Raw genomic sequence first — 20677 nt, 5'->3', positions numbered from 1 at the left:
GCCGAAGCTGACGCGTCGGTACGTCCCCGAGAGACGCCGAGCTGACGTCGGTACGTCCCCGAGAGACGCCGAGCTGACGCTCGGTACGCCCCGAGAGACGCCGAGCTGACGTCGGTACGTCCCGGGAGACGCCGAGCTGACGTCGGTACGTCCCGGGAGACGCCGAGCTGACGTCGGTACGTCCCGGGAGACGCCGAGCTGACGTCGGTACGTCCCGGGAGACGCCGAGCTGACGTCGGTACGTCCCGGGAGACGCCGAGCTGACGTCGATACGTCCCGGGAGACGCCGAGCTGACGTCCCGGGAGACATTGCAGTGCTTCTGTAGCAATTTTCTTTCTGTTCCGACTTGCCACCATGAAAACATAACACTCGGAATGATTGAATTCCATTTTATATAATTTTTTTTCTTAATTTTATTGGCTAGATTGAATTGTATTAAGTTGTTTTATTGACCTCTTGTGTCTCTGTCCTCCAGGCAGGAGGCCAGGCCACCCAAGTGACCTTAATCACTACCCCTAGCGGTGTAGAGGCTCAGCCTGTCCATGACCTTCCTGTCTCCATCCTGTCCTCCCCCACCTCCGCCGACCCCTCCTCCACTCAGCCCGAGGCAGGCGACCCAGGAACCGTGACCCTGGTCTGCTCAAACCCACCCTGCGAGACCCACGAGACCGGCACTACCAATACCGCTACCACGGCCTCCGCTAACATGACTGGTAATGGTGGGGTAGAGAGGGTGTGTACAAACCCGCCGTGTGAAACTCACGAGACCGGCACCACCAATACTCAAACGACGGCGTCCTCCAACATGGGCCAGGTACAGCAGGTGTGCACCAACCCGCCGTCAGAGACCCACGATACAGGTACCACCAACACCCAGACTACCGCCAGCTGTAACATGGGATCCAACCAGCAACAACAAGGCTCTTGCGTAAGCGACAACACCAGCGGGTCTGATCCCCCGTCCTCTCCGTGCCCCTCCTCCGGAGCCGTCTCCCCCTCGTCTGTCTCTGGTACCAGCTCTGTGCCCGGGGTGCTACGACCGGAGACTCTGAGAACGGGGACCACCTACACCTCGACCACCGCACGCTCTAACATGGGTTCTGACAAGATGGGCATGACGCTTAGCTCCTCGTCCTCAGATAACCAGAGCAAGTCATCCAGCGGTGGAGGAGGAGGAGGATGCCCCCTCACCTCTCCTGTCTGCTCCAGTCCACCTTGTGAAACACACCAGACTGGCACTACCACTACGTCGACGCAGGACAACTCCAGTACGGGCAGCGGGCAGACTACAGGGACAGTGCAAAAGGTGTGTTCCAATCCGCCGTGTGAAACACATGAAACAGGGACGACCAACACCCCATCTCAGACTACGTCCAACCTGGCGGGGACGGGGACAGGGACAGGCACGGTCCAGAGAGTGTGTTCCAATCCGCCGTGTGAAACACACGAGACCGGGACGACCAACACCCCATCTCAGACTACGTCCAACCTGGCAGGGACGGGGACGGTCCAGAGAGTGTGTTCCAATCCGCCGTGTGAAACACATGAAACAGGGACGACCAACACGGCTACCACAGGTAGGTCCTACTGTTATCTATCCACTGAGCATATGACTGTGTCTGTAAACCCGTCGCTTTCTTCAAGTTGACAGATTCCGGTTCGTACGGTCAGGGTTTTTACAGGTATGAAAAATCCTGGAAAAGTCATTGTATTTATATTTTTTTCTCCCAGGCTTGTAAAAGTTTTGGAAAATTATCAAATCGGAAAAGTCATGGAAATTAATTTAATGTAATTCTTGTTAATGTCATTTATTTAGGCACAGTTTTTAAATATTTTATTAATCAAATAAAAATCAACATACTATTGGTCATGTAGTGTATGTGGACAGATGCTTGTCCAACTTCTCATTCCAAAATCATGGGCATTAATATGGAGGTGGTTCCCCCCTTTGCTGCTATAACAGCCTCCATCCACTCTTCTGGGAAGGCTTTCCACTAGATGTTGGAACATTGCTGATGGGACTTGCTTCTATTCAGCCAACTGACTCACAGTCGGCGTTCCAATTCATCCCAAAAGGTGTTCGATGGGGTTGAAGTCAGGGCTCTGTGCAGGCCAGTCAAGTTCTTCCACACTGATCTCGACAAACCATTTCTGTATGGACCTCGCTTTGTGCACAGGGGCATTGTCATGCTGAAACAGTAAAGGGCCTTTGTTGCCACAAAGTTGGAAGCACAGAATCGTTTAGAACGTCATTGTATGCTGTAGCATTAAGATTTCCCTTCACAGGAACTAAGAGGCCTGAACAATGAAAAACAGCCCCAGACCATTATTCCTCCTCCACCAAACTTTACAGTTGGCACTATGCATTGGGGCAGGTAGCGTTCTCCTGACATACGCCAAACCCAGATTCGTCCATCGGACTGCCAGATGGTGAAGCGTGATTCATCACTCTAGAGAACGCGTTTCCACTGCTCCAGATTCCGATGGCCGCGAGCTTTACACCACTCCAGCCGACGCTTGGCATTGCCCATGGTGATCTTAGGCTTGTGTGCGGCTGCTCGCCCATGGAAACCCATTTCATGAAGCTACCAACAAGCAGTTCTTGTGCTGATGTTGGTTCCAGGGGCAATTTGGGACTCAGTATGGAGTGTTGTAACCGAGGACTACCACTTGTGTGGACTACCACTTCGCAACTGAGCCGTTGTTGCTTCTAGATGTTTCCACTTCACAATAACAACGCTGTAGGGCTGACCCCAATTAGTCGATTGTTTGGTCGTTAGGCTGTTGATCGACTGAGATTGTTTTAGTGGAGCAGTAACACAAACATACAGTACCAGTCCAGTTTGGGGACACCTACTCATTCAAGCATTTTTTTCTTTATTTTTACTATTTTGGGGGACCGTTTTGGTCCTACTGTTGGGGGGACCGTTTTGGTCCTACTGTTGGGGGGACCGCTTTGGTCCTACTGTTGGGGGGACCGCTTTGGTCCTACTGTTTCGGGGGACCGCTTTGGTCCTACTGTTTCGGGGGACCGCTTTGGTCCTACTGTTGGGGGGACCGCTTTGGTCCTGCTGTTGGGGGGACCGCTTTGGTCCTGCTGTTGGCAGGGGGGACCGCTTTGGTCCTGCTGTTGGCAGGGGGGACCGCTTTGGTCCTGCTGTTGGCAGGGGGGACCGCTTTGGTCCTGCTGTTGGCAGGGGGGACCGCTTTGGTCCTGCTGTTGGCAGGGGGGACCGCTTTGGTCCTGCTGTTGGCAGGGGGGACCGCTTTGGTCCTGCTGTTGGCAGGGGGGACCGTTTTTATTCATAATGTTGGGACGTTTCTCCTCCCTCCAGCTCAGCCTGGTGACTCGACACAAGGAGACAATGGAACTACAGAGGCTCCCTCGTCGTCCTCGGCAACCACCGAGACCAGCGCATCAACGACATCTGGCAGAGCCGTCACCACGGTTACTCAGTCCACGCCCACACCTGGGCCCTGCGTACCTGTAAGGACATTATTACACCAATGCTTTCATATGGTCAACTCTTTTCTTTTTTTTAGGGGCTTGTGGTTACTGTACTTGTCCTTTGGGTGTTAGGGCATCCCTGGTTTGAGCCCCACCGCCGTTCTCTGCACTATAGACTGTTAAAGACATTTATTTTGGACATTATGGTGGGTAGCAGCCACATGGGTTAACTATTAAACTGGTTAAATCAAGGTTTTATCTATTAATCAAACTTTAAACCAAGCTTTTAATTAATCCTAGTATTAATTTAACCTTAATCTAAAAATAATTGAAACAATGTTGGTGCAAACCACCCAGTAAGTTTTGAGAATTTGACAATTCAGCCCTTTTCTTTTATTTTTACTTCATCGCTGACTCCTCTCGCTCTCCTTCTCTCGCTCGCTGTCCTTCTCTCTCTCGCTCTCCTTCTTGCTCTCCTTGCTCGCTCTCCTCTCTTGCTCTCCTCTCTTGCTCACCTTCTCTCGCTCGCTCTCTCTCGCTCTCCTTCTTGCTCTCCTTGCTTGCTCTCCTTCTCTATTTCTCTCCTCTCTTGCTCTCGCTCGCTCTCTTGCTTTCCTCTCTTGCTCTCCTTCTCTATTTCTCTCCTCTCTTGCTCTCGCTCGCTCTCTTGCTTTCCTCTCTTGCTCTCCTTCTCTCGCTCGCTCTCTCGCTCTCCTTCTTGCTCTCCTTGCTTGCTCTCCTTCTCTATTTCTCTCCTCTCTTGCTCTCGCTCGCTCTCTTGCTTTCCTCTCTTGCTCTCCTTCTCTATTTCTCTCCTCTCTTGCTCTCGCTCGCTCTCTTGCTTTCCTCTCTTGCTCTCCTTCTCTCGCTCGCTCTCTCGCTCTCCTTCTTGCTCTCCTTGCTTGCTCTCCTTCTCTCTTTCGCTCCTCTCGCTCTCTCTCTCTTGCTCTCCTCTCTTGCTCTCCTTCGCTCGCTCTCCTTCGCTCGCTCTCCTTCTTGCTCTCCTTCTTGCTCTCCTTCTTGCTCTCCTCTCTTTCTCTCCTCTCTTGCTCTCCTCTCGCTCGCTCTCTCTTGCTCTCCTTCTCTCTTGCTCTCCTCTTGCTCTCCTTCTCTCGCTCGCTCTCCTTGCTCTCCTTGCTTGCTCTCCTTGCTCGCTCTCCTTGCTCGCTCTCCTTGCTCGCTCTCCTTCTCTCTTGCTCTCCTCTTGCTCTCCTCTTGCTCTCACTCGCTCTCTCTCGCTCTCCTCTCTTTCTCTCCTCTCTTGCTCTCCTCTCGCTCGCTGTCTCTTGCTCTCCTTCTTGCTCTCCTTGCTCGCTCTCCTTCTCTCTTGCTCTCCTCTCTTGCTCTCCTCTCGCTCGCTCTCCTTGCTCTCCTTGCTTGCTCTCCTTGCTTGCTCTCCTCTCTCGCTCCTCTCTTGCTCTCCTCTCGCTTGCTCTCCTTGCTCGCTCTCCTCTTGCTCTCCTTCTCTCGCTCGCGCTCTCTCTTCTCTCCTTGACTCTTTCTCTTCTATATCCTCCAGGAGATCTCATCAATGTCTGGGTCGTCTGAGGCGGTGGCATCGGGGGCTGAAGAGGAAGAGGAGGCCATGCAGACCGACTCTCTCCCAGAGGGCACGGTGAGGGTCGTGACCCTGGAGGAGGCTGCTGCAGCTGGGATACATGTCCATGTGGAGGGCATGGAAGAACAGAACCAGGGGGAGCAGGAGGTACAATTAATTTCTGAGCAAACTAGTTGTTTCGTTGTCAAGATGTATGAATATATTGAATTGTCCTCAACAAATTCCCCACTCCCCCCTTCTCTGCATCCTGTTGTCTAGGGCCTGCCTGCAGAGCTGATGTCTGAAGGTGGCTCGGGGGGCCAGCAGACCCTGATGGTGACGGGTTTAACCCCCGAGGAGCTGGCTGTTACTGCTGCTGCCGAGGAGGCGGCACAACACGCTGCTACTGAGGAGGCTAACGCCCAGGCCAAGGCCATACAGGCTGTCCTGCAGGCCGCACAGCACGCTGTCATGAGTGAGTAGACATACGGGTGGGCAGATGGGCGGGCGGAAGGGCGGGCAGAGAGCCGGACAGCCAGCCAGACAGAGAGTGAGCCAGACAGACCCTGGCCATACAGACCCTGGCCATACAGGCTGTCATGAGGAAGTAGAGAAAGACAGACTGGGGACTAGGGCCTACTGCTCCACTAGGGCCTACTGCTCCACTAGGGCCCTACTGCTCCAGCACCAGGGCCCTACTGCTCCAGCACCAGGGCCCTACTGCTCCAGCACCAGGGCCCTACCGCTCCAGCACCAGGGCCCCTACCGCTCCAGCACCAGGGCCCCTACCGCTCCAGCACCAGGGCCCCTACCGCTCCAGCACCAGGGCCCCTACCGCTCCAGCACCAGGGCCCCTACCGCTCCAGCACCAGGGCCCCTACCGCTCCAGCACCAGGGCCCCTACCGCTCCAGCACCAGGGCCCCTACCGCTCCAGCACCAGGGCCCCTACCGCTCCAGCACCAGGGCCCCTACCGCTCCACTAGGCCCCTACTGCTCCGCTACTCTGAGACGCTATGAATACGGGCCCCTGATGTAGAACCAGCAGGGGGTCGTTACTGATTTGTTAAATTCCAACGCTAGCAAGTCCCTGGAAGGCTAACAGATTGGCTGTTTTAACCAGATGTGTGGTTAGGACTGGAGAGAGAATCGTTAGCGTTTAGCATTTAGCATTCTCATCTCTCCTGTCCCCCCCCCTTCCAGATGAAGGAGACGGTGGCCATCACACCACCACCATCCCCATTGTGTTGACTCAGGCTGAGCTGGCAGCCCTGGTACAACAACAACAGCAGCTGCAGGAGGCCCAGGCTCAGGCCCAGGCTCTTGCTCAGGCCCAGGCTCTTGCTCAGGCTCAGGCTCAGGCCCAGGCCCAGGCAGCAGCAGCACAACAAAACCAGGTCAGTCAGCCCAACCACTGTTTTACTGCCTGTCGTTAACTGTTTGTCTGCCTGCCTGTCTGTCGCTGACTCCCTGCCTGCCTGTCGCTGCCTGTCTGTCGCTAACTTTCTGCCTGCCTGCCTGTCGCTGCCTGCCTGTCGCTAACTTTCTACCTGCTTGCCTGTCTGTCGCTAACTTTCTGCCTGCCTGTCTGTCGCTAACTTTCTGCCTGCTTGCCTGTCTGTCGCTAACTTTCTGCCTGCCTGTCTGTCCTTAACTTTCTGCCTGCCTGTCTGTCCTTAACTTTCTGCCTGCCTGTCTGTCACTAACTTTCTGCCTGCTTGCCTGTCTGTAGCTAACTTTCTGCCTGCTTGCCTGTCTGTCGTTAACTTTCTGCCTGTCTGTCGCTAACTTTCTGCCTGCCTGTCTGTCGCTAACTGTCTGCCTGCCTGCCTGTCGCCGTCTCTCTGTCTGCCTGTCTTCCTCTAACTGCCTGTCTCCAACTGTCTCCTACTGCCCAGGCAGCAGCAGCACAACACAACCAGGTCAGTCAGCCCAGCCACTGTTTTACTCTAACGGTCTGCCTGCCTCTGTCTCTGCCTGCCTCTGTCTCTGCCTGCCTCTGTCTCTGCCTGCCTCTGTCTCTGCCTGCCTCTGTCTCTGCCTGTCTCTGCCTGTCTCTGCCTGTCTCTGCCTGCCCCTGTCTCTAACGGTCTGCCTGCCCCTGTCTCTAACGGTCTGCCTGCCCCTGTCTCTAACGGTCTGCCTGCCCCTGTCTCTAACGGTCTGCCTGCCCCTGTCTCTAACGGTCTGCCTGCCCCTGTCTCTAACGGTCTGCCTGCCCCTGTCTCTAACGGTCTGCCTGCCCCTGTCTCTAACGGTCTGCCTGCCCCTGTCTCTGCCTGCGTCTAAGTGTCTCTGTCTGTCTGTATCTTTCGTTCTGTCTAGTCTCATTATATTTTACTGGTCATATAGATCACAATACTTGAACTGTTGGAATCCATTTAAACAGTGTGATTGATGTTATGGAAGAAAGCGACAACATTCTTGTTTGGAACCATTTGTTGACCTAACAGAATGACTTTATAGTGTATCTGACGGCGACGAGGATGACCTGGACTGCTCTAACAGAATGACTTTATAGTGAATCTGACGGCGACGAGGATGACCTGGACTGCTCTAACAGAATGACTTTATAGTGTATCTGACGGCGACGAGGATGACCTGGACTGCTCTAACAGAATGACTTTATAGTGAATCTGACGGCGACGAGGATGATGACCTGGGCTGCTTTAACAGAATGACTTTATAGTGAATCTGACGGCGACGAGGATGATGACCTGGGCTGCTTTAACAGAATGACTTTATAGTGAATCTGACGGCGACGAGGATGATGACCTGGGCTGCTTTAACAGAATGACTTTATAGTGAATCTGACGGCGACGAGGATGACCTGGACTGCTCTAACAGAATGACTTTATAGTGAATCTGACGGCGACGAGGATGACCTGGACTGCTCTAACAGAATGACTTTATAGTGAATCTGACGGCGACGAGGATGACCTGGACTGCTCTAACAGAATGACTTTATAGTGAATCTGACGGCGACGAGGATGACCTGGACTGCTCTAACAGAATGACTTTATAGTGAATCTGACGGCGACGAGGATGATGACCTGGGCTGCTTGATTGACAGGGTGCGGGGCTTGGTGTGTGTGGGGGGGAGTAGTCACGAGTTGAGGAGGGAGACGACAGAATTAACTAGAATTAAAAACGTACGTTGGGCTTTAGTGGCGTTTTCAAAATATTGCGTGTGATATGCATCTCTTTTGCCATATTGTGCAGCCCTACTGTCTTGTCTTGTCTGTCTGTCTTTTTTTGGGGCGATCTGAATGTGTTGTTTGTATTTGTTAAATAAGCACTTTGAACTGCATTTTTAATTATTTACGAAATTCTGTATAAATAAACTTTTATGATTTGATCCAGCCCACCGAGGGCCTGGCCCCAGCAGACAGCCTGAACGACCCAGCGTCAGAGAGTAACGCTGATGAGCTGGCTGCTGCAGTGACCCAGGCTGTGGCCCGGTTAGCCCCGTCCTGCACCTTAACACCAACTCAGACAATGATGGCGACCAGTCCGGCTAAGATACAGGCAGCTACGCCCATGGCAGAGGGGGTCAATGGAATAGAGTCTGCCGCAGGGGTGAGTGGATTGGATGACCTCTGACCTCTGTTTACCTGATTTTAAAAATAAAAAACATAATCATTGAAGTAACTCAAAATGGCTGTTACTTAGTCAGTTCACTATGAGATGGTTTTATAATACTTTATAAAAGGGGGTCATACATGCTCATGACAAGTCTTATAATGCATTATAGCTTCAGGTAAAGTGTTACCAAACGGGGTTTATTTCTGGATAAAAATGGGGTTTAGGTGGTGGGCTTGGCGAATTTCCTGCTAAGAACATTTCCTGCAATTCTACACATCTTGCCGTGACTTACAGTTGAAGTCGGAAGTTTACATACACCTTAGCCAAATACATTTAAATTCAGTTTTTCACAATTCCTGACATTTAATCCTAGTAAAAATTCCTTGTTTTAGGTCAGTTAGGATCACCACTTTATTTTAAGAATGTGAAACGTCAGAATAATAGTAGAGAGAATGATTTATTTCAGCTTTAATTTCTTTCATTACATTCCCAGTGGGTCAGAAGTTTACATACACTCAATTAGTATTTGGTAGCATTGCCTTTTAAATTGTTTAACTTGGGTCAAATGTTTCGGGTAGCCTTGCACAAGCTTCCCACAATAAGTTGGGTGAATTTTGGCCCATTCCTCCTGACAGAGCTGGTGTAACTGAGTCAGGATTGAAGGCCTCCTTGCTCGCACACACTTTTTCAGTTCTGCCCACAAATGTTCTATAGAGTTGAGGTCAGGGCTTTGTGATGGCCACTCCAATACCTTGACTTTGTTGTCCTTAAGCCATTGTGCCACAACTTTGGAGGTATGCTTTGGGTCATTGTCCATTTGGAAGACCCATTTGTGACCAAGCTTTAACTTCCTGACTGATGTCTTGAGATGTTGCTTCAATATATCCACATAATTTTCCTCCCTCATGATGCAATCTATTTTGTGAAGTGCACCAGTCCCTCCTGTAGCAAGGCACCCCCACAACATGATGCTGCCACCCCGTGCTTCACGGTTGGGATGGTGTTCTTCGGCTTGCAAGCCTCCCCCTTTTTCCTCCAAACATAACGATGGTCATTATGGCCAAACAGTTATATATTTGTTTCATCAGACCAGAGGACATTTTTCCAAAAAGTACGATCTTTGTCCCTATGTGCAGTTGCAAACCTTAGTCTGGCTTTTTTATGGCGGTTTTGGAGCAGTGGCTTCTTCCTTGCTGAGCGGCCTTTCAGGTTATGTCGATATAGGACTCGTTTTACTGTGCATATAGATAATTTTGTACCTGTTTCCTTGTTCTGGGATTGATTTGCACTTTTCGCACCAAAGTACGTTCATCTCTAGGAGACAGAACGCGTCTCCTTCCTGAGCGGCATGATGGCTGCGTGGTCCCATGGTGTTTATACTTGCATACTATTGTTTGTACAGATGAACGTGGTACCATCAGGCGTTTGGAAATTGCTCCCAAGGATGAACCAGACTTGTGGAGGTCTAGAATTTTTTTTTTTTTTCTGAGGTCTTGGCTGATTTCTTTTGATGTTCCCATGATGTCAAGCAAAGAGACACTGAGTTTGAAGGTAGGCCTTGAAATACATCCACAAGTACACCTCCAATTGACTCAAATTATGTAAATTAGCCTTTCAGAAGCTTCTAAAGCCATGACATCATTTTCTGGAATTTTCCAAGCTGTTTAAAGGCCCAGTCAACATAGTGTATGCAAACTTCTGACCCACTGGAATTGTGATACAGTGAATTATAAATGAAATAATCTGTCTGTAAACAATTGTTGGAAAAATAACTTGTCATGCACAAAGTAGATGTCCTAACCAACTTGCCAAAACTATAGTTCGTTAACAAGAAATTTGTGGAGTGGTTGAAAAACGAGTTTTAATGACTCCAACCTAAGTGTATGTAAACTTCCGACTTCAACTGTATGCTATCTGAGTGACTCAAACATAACATTAATGGAGGCCCCATGCAATGACAAAAATCCTCCGTAATGCGTAGTTTTTGGAATTTAAGATTCTCCGTCTAAATTTTTATTTTGGTGATTGTTGGGTCTCAAAGATGATCTTATTTTAAATGTATATATATTAGCTCTATTATCTTTTCTACATATTTTGTATCTGGTTTTAATCATTTTAAGTTTACAATGAAGATATTTTTCCGTTCTGAAAATTATTCTTAAAAAAATCTGTTTGAACATAGGCGGCCCCGAAAAAAAAATACCCAATACTTTTTTTTATGCTGAAAAACACCCTGCCAAAGAATGATGCGTACAAGTACGTTTTCAAACCATCATGTGTTGCCCAGAGGCTGATTTCTGTTCACCTCTTTGACAAACCACCTCATTATATATATATATATATATATATATATATATATATATATATTTTTTTTTTGTATACATGTATGTCATTTAAAAAAAAAATATATATTTTTTTTAATTAATAAATAAAACATTTTAAACATTTATATTTTTAGAAATAATTTTTATATATATATTTTTTTTAAATGGTTTTAAAAAATATATATATATTTTTTATTTTAAATTAAAAAAAAATATATATATATTTTTTTTTTAATGACTTATCTGGCTGAATAAAGGTTCCTAAAGAAATGATAAATAACAACACATTAATGTAGATCCATTGTAATTATTACGTTATTTTTCTGTCTTATCTATTCCTCTAATGAATAAATGTGAGAACTGTTATTCATATTGTGTACGTTCTAACCGCCATGTCTTCTCCAGAGGCCAGGACCGTCTACTGCGGTGGCCAAAGCCCCGCTGAAGAAAGACAACCAGTGGTTTGATGTTGGCATCGTCAAGGTTACCAACACCGTGGTCACGCACTACTACCTACCCGACGAAGACGCGGCTGCTGTCGATGTAAGACACTAAGGCGACGATCAACGTGGCTACTGTTGTTCTGAAGTCACTAATGCTATCGACGATAATGGGTTTATATAGAGATTTTTTTTAGTGGTTTCACACATTCTGATTTGATTTTTGTTTTCTTCAATTTCTCACACGCTCGCTCATAGTCTCATTCTCAAAATGTATTGGAGGAGAACCTCCCCAAGGTCCATCCCTCTGAACTTCTCCTCCAGTGTTTTTTGAGGAGGAAGGCGCGGAGACGATGCGACGAATCAAGGAGAGACTTGAGATCTACGGCTTCCTCCTACTAGGGCTGTTTGGGTGACCGTATTACCGCCACACCTGGCAGTCATGAGTCATGGCCTCAGTAAAATTCTACATGACCATTGAGTCACGGTGATCTCCTTTTATGCATTCTAAACATGCTTTGGTTGTACCTCACATGTACCTCACATGTACCCAACTTGCTAACGACCATCAGGTCCTAATGGACTGGTACTCAGGGCTCTGTTGTCCCTCCATCAGGTCCTAATGGCCTGGTACTCAGGGCTCTGTTGTCCCTCCATCGGGTCCTAATGGCCTGGTACTCAGGGCTCTGTTGTCCCTCCATCAGGTCCTAATGGCCTGGTACTCAGGGCTCTATTGTCCCTCTAGTAGGTCCTAATGGCCTGGTACTCAGGGCTCTGTTGTCCCTCCATCGGGTCCTAATGGCCTGGTACTCAGGGCTCTGTTGTCCCTCCATCGGGTCCTAATGGCCTGGTACTCAGGGCTCTGTTGTCCCTCCATCAGGTCCTAATGGCCTGGTACTCAGGGCTCTGTTGTCCCTCCATCGGGTCCTAATGGCCTGGTACTCAGGGCTCTGTTGTCCCTCCATCGGGTCCTAATGGCCTGGTACTCAGGGCTCTGTTGTCCCTCCATCGGGTCCTAATGGCCTGGTACTCAGGGCTCTGTTGTCCCTCCATCGGGTCCTAATGGCCTGGTACTCAGGGCTCTGTTGTCCCTCCATCGGGTCCTAATGGCCTGGTACTCAGGGCTCTGTTGTCCCTCCATCGGGTCCTAATGGCCTGGTACTCAGGGCTCTATTGTCCCTCTAGTAGGTCCTAATGGCCTGGTACTCAGGGCTCTGTTGTCCCTCCATCAGGTCCTAATGGCCTGGTACTCAGGGCTCTATTGTCCCTCTAGTAGGTCCTAATGGCCTGGTACTCAGGGCTCTGTTGTCCCTCCATCAGGTCCTAATGGCCTGGTACTCAGGGCTCTGTTGTCCCTCCATCAGGTCCTAATGGCCTGGTACTCAGGGCTCTGTTGTCCCTCCATCGGGTCCTAATGGCCTGGTACTCAGGGCTCTGTTGTCCCTCCATCAGGTCCTAATGGCCTGGTACTCAGGGCTCTGTTGTCCCTCCATCAGGTCCTAATGGCCTGGTACTCAGGGCTCTGTTGTCCCTCCATCGGGTCCTAATGGCCTGGTACTCAGGGCTCTGTTGTCCCTCCATCAGGTCCTAATGGCCTGGTACTCAGGGCTCTGTTGTCCCTCCATCAGGTCCTAATGGCCTGGTACTCAGGGCTCTATTGTCCCTCCATCAGGTCCTAATGGCCTCGTACTCAGGGCTCTATTGTCCCTCCATCAGGTCCTAATGGCCTGGTTCTCAGGGCTCTATTGTCCCTCCATCAGGTCCTAATGGCCGGGTACTCAGGGCTCTATTGTCCCTCCATCAGGTCCTAATGGCCTGGTACTCAGGGCTCTAATGTCCCTGTAACCACTCTGACATCAATGCAATCTAAAATCACATCCAACACTGATCATCAAAACAATACGCAGCTTTTAAAACTCCCCTCACTGTGATGATCAGTATTGAAGAAACAAGTTCAACAGCAGGTTGAAATAGTGGAAAACATGGTTGTTTTTGATGTTGTTATAAAGCCTAACACAACAAAATGGACAGCGCTTTCTGAGGTGATTATTATTTCAAAACACCCATAATTATATTACAGCCTTTGAGCCCAAGCTTGAAAAAAAAAAAAAACTGAATTAAAATAATGATTGTGCCCTTATAAGATACATAGGTCACCGCATATGGCAGAAAAAAAAACCAAAAAAAACATGGCAGAAAAAACCCCATAAAACAGCCTTTTCTACATAATTGGTCTAGCCTTTTTGAGTGTGAACTGTTATTTATGCATACTGAATGGACTGGTTACCTAATGCTACGCTCTAATGTTTATTCATGAGTCTGGGAGAGAACCTATGACCCCTTGGCGATGCTGTTGGTTCAATGATTGCGCCCGGCGGCTTCAATTATAGTGAATTTTATATTTTGATTTTGAATAGCCTAGTAAACGGGATTTTTTTTAATATCAAATCAATCAAATCAAATGTATTTATATAGCCCTTACATCAGCTGATATCTCAAAAGTGCTGTACAGAAACCCAGCCTAAAACCCCAAACAGCAAGTAATGCAGGTGTAGAAGCACGGTGGCTAGGAAAAACTCCCTAGAAAGGCCCAGAACCTAGGAAGAAACCTAGAGAGGAACCAGGCTATGAGGGGTGGCCAGTCCTCTTCTGGCTGTGCCGGGTGGAGATTATAACAGAACATGGCCAAGATGTTCAAATGTTCATAGATGACCAGCAGGGTCAAATAATAATAATAATAATCATAGTAGTTGTCGAGGGTGCAATAAGTCAGCACCTCAGGAGTAAATGTCAGTTGGCTTTTCATAGCCGATCATTGAGAGTATCTCTACCGCTCCTGCTGTCTCTAGAGAGTTGAAGACAGCAGGTCTGGGACAGGTAGCACGTCCAGTGAACAGGTCAGTGTTCCAGCAGGTCTAGGACAGCAGGTCTGGGACAGGTAGCACGTCCGGGTTCCATAGCCGCAGGCAGAACAGTTGAAACTGGAGCAGCAGCCACGACCAGGTGGACTGGGGACAGCAAGGAGTCATCATGCCAGGTAGTCCTGAGGCATGGTCCTAGGGCTCAGGTCCTCCGAAAGAAAGAGAGAAAGAGAGAATTAGAGAGAGCATACTTAAATTCACACAGGACACCGGATAAGACAGGAAAAATACTCCAGATATAACAGACTGACCCTAGCCCCCGACACATAAACTACTGCAGCATAAATACTGGAGGCTGAGACAGCAGGGGTCAGGAGACACTGTGGCCCCATCCGACGATACCCCCGGACAGGGCCAAACAGGAATATATATATATATATATTTTCATAATTAATTGGGTGACACGTTAACCTTTTAGCTATACAGAATATCTCCCCACCAGTGTCCTGTCTCACTTTTTATTCCTTACTAGAGCGCGCAGAAAGGCTGTCAACAGTTTAGTGGCACTATCTTTCGTTGCGAAAACATGGTACAATCGATGTTAAATGAAGCACTGGGTAGCTGCAGGAACAAGGTTGGAGAGTCCCATGACGTTACAGCCTTATTCTAAAATGTATTAAATCGTTTTTTTCCCTCTCATCAATTTACACACAATACCCCATAATGACAAAGCAAAAACATGTTTAAAAAAATGTAATTAAATAGTACATTTACATAAGTATTCAGACCTTTTACTCAGTACTTTGTTGAAGTGCCTTTGGCAGCGATTACAGCCTTGAGTCTTCTTGGGTATGAAGCTACAAGCTTGGCACACCTGTATTTGGGGAGTTTCTCCCATTCTTCTCTGCAGATCCTCTCAAGCTCTGTCAGGTTGGATGGGGAGTGTCGCTGCAAAGCTATTTCCAGATCTCTCCAGAGATGTTCGATCGGGTTCAAGTCCGGGCTCTGGCTGGGCCACTCAAGGACATTGAGACTTGTCCCGAAGCCACTCCTGCGTTGTTTTGGCTGTGTGCTTAGGGTCGTTGTCCTGTTGGAAGGTGAACCTTCGCCCTAGTCTGAGGCCCTGAGCGCTCTGGAGCAGGTTTTCATCAAGGATCTCTACTTTTTTCCCGTTCATCTTTCCCTCAATCCTGATTTAGTCTCCAAGTCCCTGCCTCTGAAAAATATCCCCACAGCATGATGCTGCCACCACCATGCTTCACCGTAGGGATGGTGCCAGGTTTCCTCCAGATGTGACGCTTGGCATTCAGGCCAAAGAGTTCAATCTTGGTTTCATCAGAGATGGTTGTCCTTCTGGAAGGTTCTCCCATCTCTACAGAGGAATTCTGGAGCTCTGTCAGAGTGACCATCGGGTTCTTGGTGACCTCCCTGACCAAGGTCCTTCTCACCCGATTGCTCAGTTTGGTCGGGCGGCCAGCTTTAAGAAGAGTCTTGGTGGTTCCAAACTTCTTCTATTTAAGAATGATGGAGGCCACTCTGTTGTTGGGGACCTTCAATGCTGCAGAAATGTTTTGGTACCCTTCCCCAGATCTGTGCCAAGGACACTTCCTTTGACCTCATGGCTTGGTTTTTGCTCTGACATACACTGTCAACTGTGGGACCTTATAAAGACAGGTGTGTGCCTTTCCAAATCATGTCCAATCCAATTGAATTTACCACAGGTGGACTCCAAGTTGTAGAAACATCTCAAAGATGATCAATGGAAACAGGATGCACCTGAGCTCAATTTCGAGTCTCATAGCAAAGGGTCTGAATACTTATGTAAATAAGGTATTTCAGTTTTTTATTTGTAATAAATTTGCAAAAATGACAAACCTGTTTTACCTTTGTCATTGAGGTATTGTGTGTAGATTTATGAGGAAAAACAGTTGTTTAAATACATTTTACAATAAGGCTGTAACGTAACAAAAAAGTGAAAGGCTCTGAATACTTTCCAAATGCACTGAATGTTTTGATTTCTAATACATTGTAAGGTTTGTATCATTCACAACTAAAGTTACCAAATAACGCTAAATGTAGCATATAGGACCTGTTTCACGTAATCGCTATTACCTCAATATAGCCACATCATATACACACTTACTCCGTAATGGGGAAAAATATCCTTAAGAAATATTTTCAGCTAAGTTCAATTATATTGTTCTTACTATTAAAATCGTATAATGTAAAATAATGGCATGGGACTTATAAACATATTTTGTCAGCTAAATGAACAAGCCTACAGCCTATGTCATGGAGCATAGCCAGATAAGATATCAAGGAAAACATGTTGTTTTTCTGCGTGTTGTAGGATGACTCTGGGACGATCCCGGACTACAGTCAGATGAGGAAGATCGATCTCCAGCCAGGGACGGCCTATAAATTCAGAGTGGCCGGGATCAACACTTGTGGCCGGGGGAACTTCTCAGAGGTCTCAGCCTTCAAGACCTGTCTACCAGGCTTCCCTGGAGCTCCCTGTGCTATCAAGATCAGCAAGGTTAACATTTTATTTTATTAAATTACATTTTTAGTATTTAACCAGTTAAGTCAGTAAAGAACACATTCTTAAACATATTTTACCCAGGAAGTGTTATTTTATCAAACATATTTTACCCAGGGAGTGTTATTTTATCAAACATATTTTACCCAGGGAGTTATTTTATCAAACATATTTTACCCAGGAAGTGTTATTTTATTTCACCTTGTTTATATGATTCTGTGTTTTATAGCTCATATCACGCTTTCTTCCCCTCTCTTCCTCCTCCCCACTCAGAGCCCAGACGGTGCCCACCTGACCTGGGAGCCTCCGTCGGTTACATCTGGTAAGATCATCGAGTACTCGGTGTACCTGGCCATCCAGAGTGCCCAGAGCGGGGAGCAGGCCAAGCCCACTACCACCACCACCCCAGCCCAGCTGGCTTTCATGCGGGTGTTCTGTGGGCCCAACCCTTCCTGCCTGGTGCAGTCGTCCAGCCTCTCCAACGCACACATAGACTACACCACGAAGCCTGCCATCATCTTTCGTATCGCAGCCCGCAACGAGAAAGGTTACGGCCCTGCCACGCAGGTCAGGTGGCTCCAAGGTACGGAACGTTACGTTAAACTCGATTCACTTGTCAGTTGTCAATGTTACATTGAACAAAAATATAAAAGCAACATGTAAAGTGTTGATCGCATGTTTCATGAGCTGAAATAAAATATCCCAGAAATGTTCCATTATGAAACAAAAAGCTAATTTCTCTTCTTTTTTACATCCCTGTTAGTGAGCATTTCTCCTTTTCCAAGATATATATATCCACCTAACAGGTGTGGAATATCAATAAGCTGGTTAAACAGCATGATCATTACACAGGTGCACCTTGTGCTGGGGACAATAAAAGGCCACTCTAAAATGTGCAGTTTTGTCACACAACACAGTGCCACAGATGTCTCAAGTTTTTAGGGAGCGTGTAATTGACATGCTGACTGCAGGAATGTCCACCAGAGCTGTTGCCAGAGAATTTGAATGTTCATTTCTCTACCATAAGCCGCCTCTAACGTCATTTTAGAGAATTTGGCAGTACGTTCAACTGGCCTCACAACCGCAGACCACGTGTAACCACGCCAACCGAGGACCTCCACATCCGGCTTCTTCGCCAGCGGGATCGTCTGAGACCAGCCACGCGGACAGCTGATGAAACTGTGGGTTTTGCACAACCGAAGAATTTCTGCACAAACTGTCAGAAACCGTCTCAAGGAAGTTGACCTGCGTGCTCTTCGTCCTCACCAGGGTCTTGACCTGACTGCAGTTCGGCATCGTAACCGACTTCAGTGGGCAACATGCTCACCTTTGATGGCCACTGGGGAAGTGTGTTCTTCACGGATGAATCCTGGTTTCAACTGTACCAGGCAGATGGCAGAAAGCGTGTATGGCGTCCCGTGTGGCTCAGTTGGTAGAGCATGGTGTTTGCAACGCCAGGGTTGTGGGTTCGATTCCCACGGGGGACCAGTACGGAGAAAAAATGTATGAAATGTATGCATTCACTACTGTAAGTCGCTCTGGATAAGAGCATCTGCTAAATGACTAAAATGTAAATGTAAAAAATGTGTGGGTGAGCGGTTTGCTGACGTCAACATTGTGAACAGAGTGGCCCCATGGTGGCGGTGGGGTTATGGTATGGGGCAGGCATAAGCTACGGACAACATACACAATTGCAATTTGAATGCACAGAGATACTATGACGAGATCCTGGTATATGATCTGAGGTCCAATGTCGTGCCATTCATCCACCGCCATCACCTCATGTTTCAACATAATAACACACGACCCCATTTCACAAGGATCTGTACACAATTCCTGGAAGCTGAGAATTTCCCAGTTTTTCCATGGTCTGCAAAATCACCAGACGTCACCACACCCGTTGAGCATGTTTGGGATGCTCTGGATCGACGTGTATGATGGCGTATTCCAGTTCCCGTCGATATCCAGCATCGTCACACGACCATTTGAAGAGGAGTGGGACAACATTCCATAATCAACAGTCTGATCAACTCTCTGTGAAGATGTCACGCGGCATAAGGCAAATGGTGGTCACACCAGACACTGACTGGTTTTCTGATCTATGCCCATAGCTTTCTTTTTTTTCCTTTTTTTTTTTCAAGATATCTGTGACCAACTGTAATCCCAGTTATGTGAAATCCATAGATTAGGGCCTAATAGAATTTTTCAGTTGACTGATTTCCTCATATGAACTGTAACTCCAGTAAAATCTTTGAAATTGTTGCGTATTGCGTTTTTATATTTTTTGTTCAGTGCAATCCTAACAGTTTCCCTTCCTCCTCCCTGTAGAGATTAGTAAAGATGGCCTTGCAGGTAAACCTACTGTTAAGAGACCAGGCTCCTCGCCTGACATGTGAGTACTAGGATTCATCCTCCTCTCTCTTTTTAGTATCCACAGAACGATTAAATAAAAAGTAGAATTCATGAATTCAGGTATTTTAACTTCAAATAAAATACAGTCCTTTTAAAATACTATGTATTCATTTATTTATTTGGAAATGCAAAAAGTGTTTGAATAAAGTTTTTCAGTAGTCGGTTGTGGCCAAGCCTGTCACCCCTCAGTTAAGTTAAGAGTTATGACAATCTGTCTGAACTCTGCAGCCTTATCCATGTTCATCTGTTGAATCATGTTTTCTCTCCTCTTGTAGGAAAGCTGCTGGTCCGAAGAAGGCCAGATCAGACCAGTGAGGGGGTTCATTCCTCTCCCCTTGTTGTCCATGATGACTGAACTGAATACAACACCTTCCTACTGAATACAATACCCCAGGCTCCACCTAGACCCCGGACCCCAACCTCTACCAGAACCCCATCTAACCCTACAACAGCACATCCTGAACCTTGACCAGGCCCCATCCTGAACCTTGACCAGGCCCCATCCTGAACCTTGACCAGGCCCCATCCTGAACCTTGACCAGGCCCCATCCTGAACCTTGACCAGGCCCCATCCTGAACCTTGACCAGGCCCCATCCTGAACCTTGACCAGGCCCCATCCTGAACCTTGACCAGGCCCCATCCTGAACCTTGACCAGGCCCCATCCTGAACCTAGACCAGGCCCCATCCTGAACCTAGACCAGGCCCCATCCTGAACCTTGACCAGGCCCCATCCTGAACCTTGACCAGGCCCCATCCTGAACGTTGACCAGGCTCAACATCCCATCAGTCACAAAATGGCTGCAAAATAGATAAAGCTGAGAAACAGCAGATCCCCTGCCCTCATCACTGGACGTTGTGGTACCGTGGACGCCTTATTTCATTCTTCTGTATTTCTTATTGTATTATTATTATTATCGATATTATTATTGATATTTGTTTAAACCATGGAAAGCACATAATTAACTTTTTATTTTCCTATGATATGATTTTCTGTGGAATCAAAATACAAAAAAACAGTTCAGTCTCTGGTTTAACTGTAGTTTCTAGATAGTTCTCTAGTCTCTTTCATGCGTTTCCTCTCCCCTGTTTTATCTACACAAGCAATAGACAACACAAATATCTGCTCATAATACAATCTAGTATATCTCATTATGTCACTGGAGAGGTGTGTGTGTGTGTGTGTGTGTGTGTGTGTGTGTGTGTGTGTGTGTGTGTGTGTGTGTGTGTGTGTGTGTGTGTGTGTGTGTGTGGGCATCAGGAGAAATCAGACGGTTTGCTATAGGAGACAGTTGGAACATAAGAAGATCGTCACAGAGATTTAATAAATACACCGAACGGACCAGCAGGACGTTGGGAGAGGACAGATCCTCATCGACCAATCAATACTCTGTATCTGTCCTGGCTGTCATCTTGCTTTGTGACATCACTGTGTTTTTAATGTGTAGCTATGTCAGAGAGGAAACGAGTTAAAGGATTAGCTTGAGAAAGAACAAAAAAAAATTACCTGTGGTTCATGTAGGTTTAGGAGAC

At 47.6% G+C, this 20677-nt stretch overlaps 1 protein-coding gene across 6 annotated transcripts in view; it reads left to right on the top strand.

Moving 5' to 3' along the window:
* LOC106566343 (host cell factor 1) overlaps positions 1-20352 on the top strand; it is a 44933-nt gene extending 24581 nt beyond the window's left edge. For 5 of the 6 annotated variants that reach the window (XM_014134268.2, XM_045692840.1, XM_014134270.2 and 2 more), the window contains 12 exons: positions 477-1578; positions 3337-3488; positions 4969-5154; positions 5266-5461; positions 6188-6381; positions 6883-6906; positions 8348-8563; positions 11299-11436; positions 16545-16730; positions 17007-17316; positions 19062-19125; positions 19421-20352. In XM_014134268.2, coding sequence (XP_013989743.2) covers positions 477-1578; positions 3337-3488; positions 4969-5154; positions 5266-5461; positions 6188-6381; positions 6883-6906; positions 8348-8563; positions 11299-11436; positions 16545-16730; positions 17007-17316; positions 19062-19125; positions 19421-19460 — 2808 coding nt within the window. In that variant the 3' untranslated portion in view covers positions 19461-20352. The remainder of the gene's footprint in view (positions 1-476; positions 1579-3336; positions 3489-4968; positions 5155-5265; positions 5462-6187; positions 6382-6882; positions 6907-8347; positions 8564-11298; positions 11437-16544; positions 16731-17006; positions 17317-19061; positions 19126-19420) is intronic. The other variant, XM_014134269.2, reaches the window with a different exon arrangement.
* Positions 20353-20677: the final 325 nt, after the last annotated feature.

The sequence above is a fragment of the Salmo salar genome, chromosome ssa13 (assembly GCF_905237065.1).
Source record: "Salmo salar chromosome ssa13, Ssal_v3.1, whole genome shotgun sequence".
Classification (NCBI taxonomy): Eukaryota; Metazoa; Chordata; class Actinopteri; order Salmoniformes; family Salmonidae; genus Salmo; species Salmo salar.
This window is presented reverse-complemented; position numbering and strand designations above follow the sequence as displayed.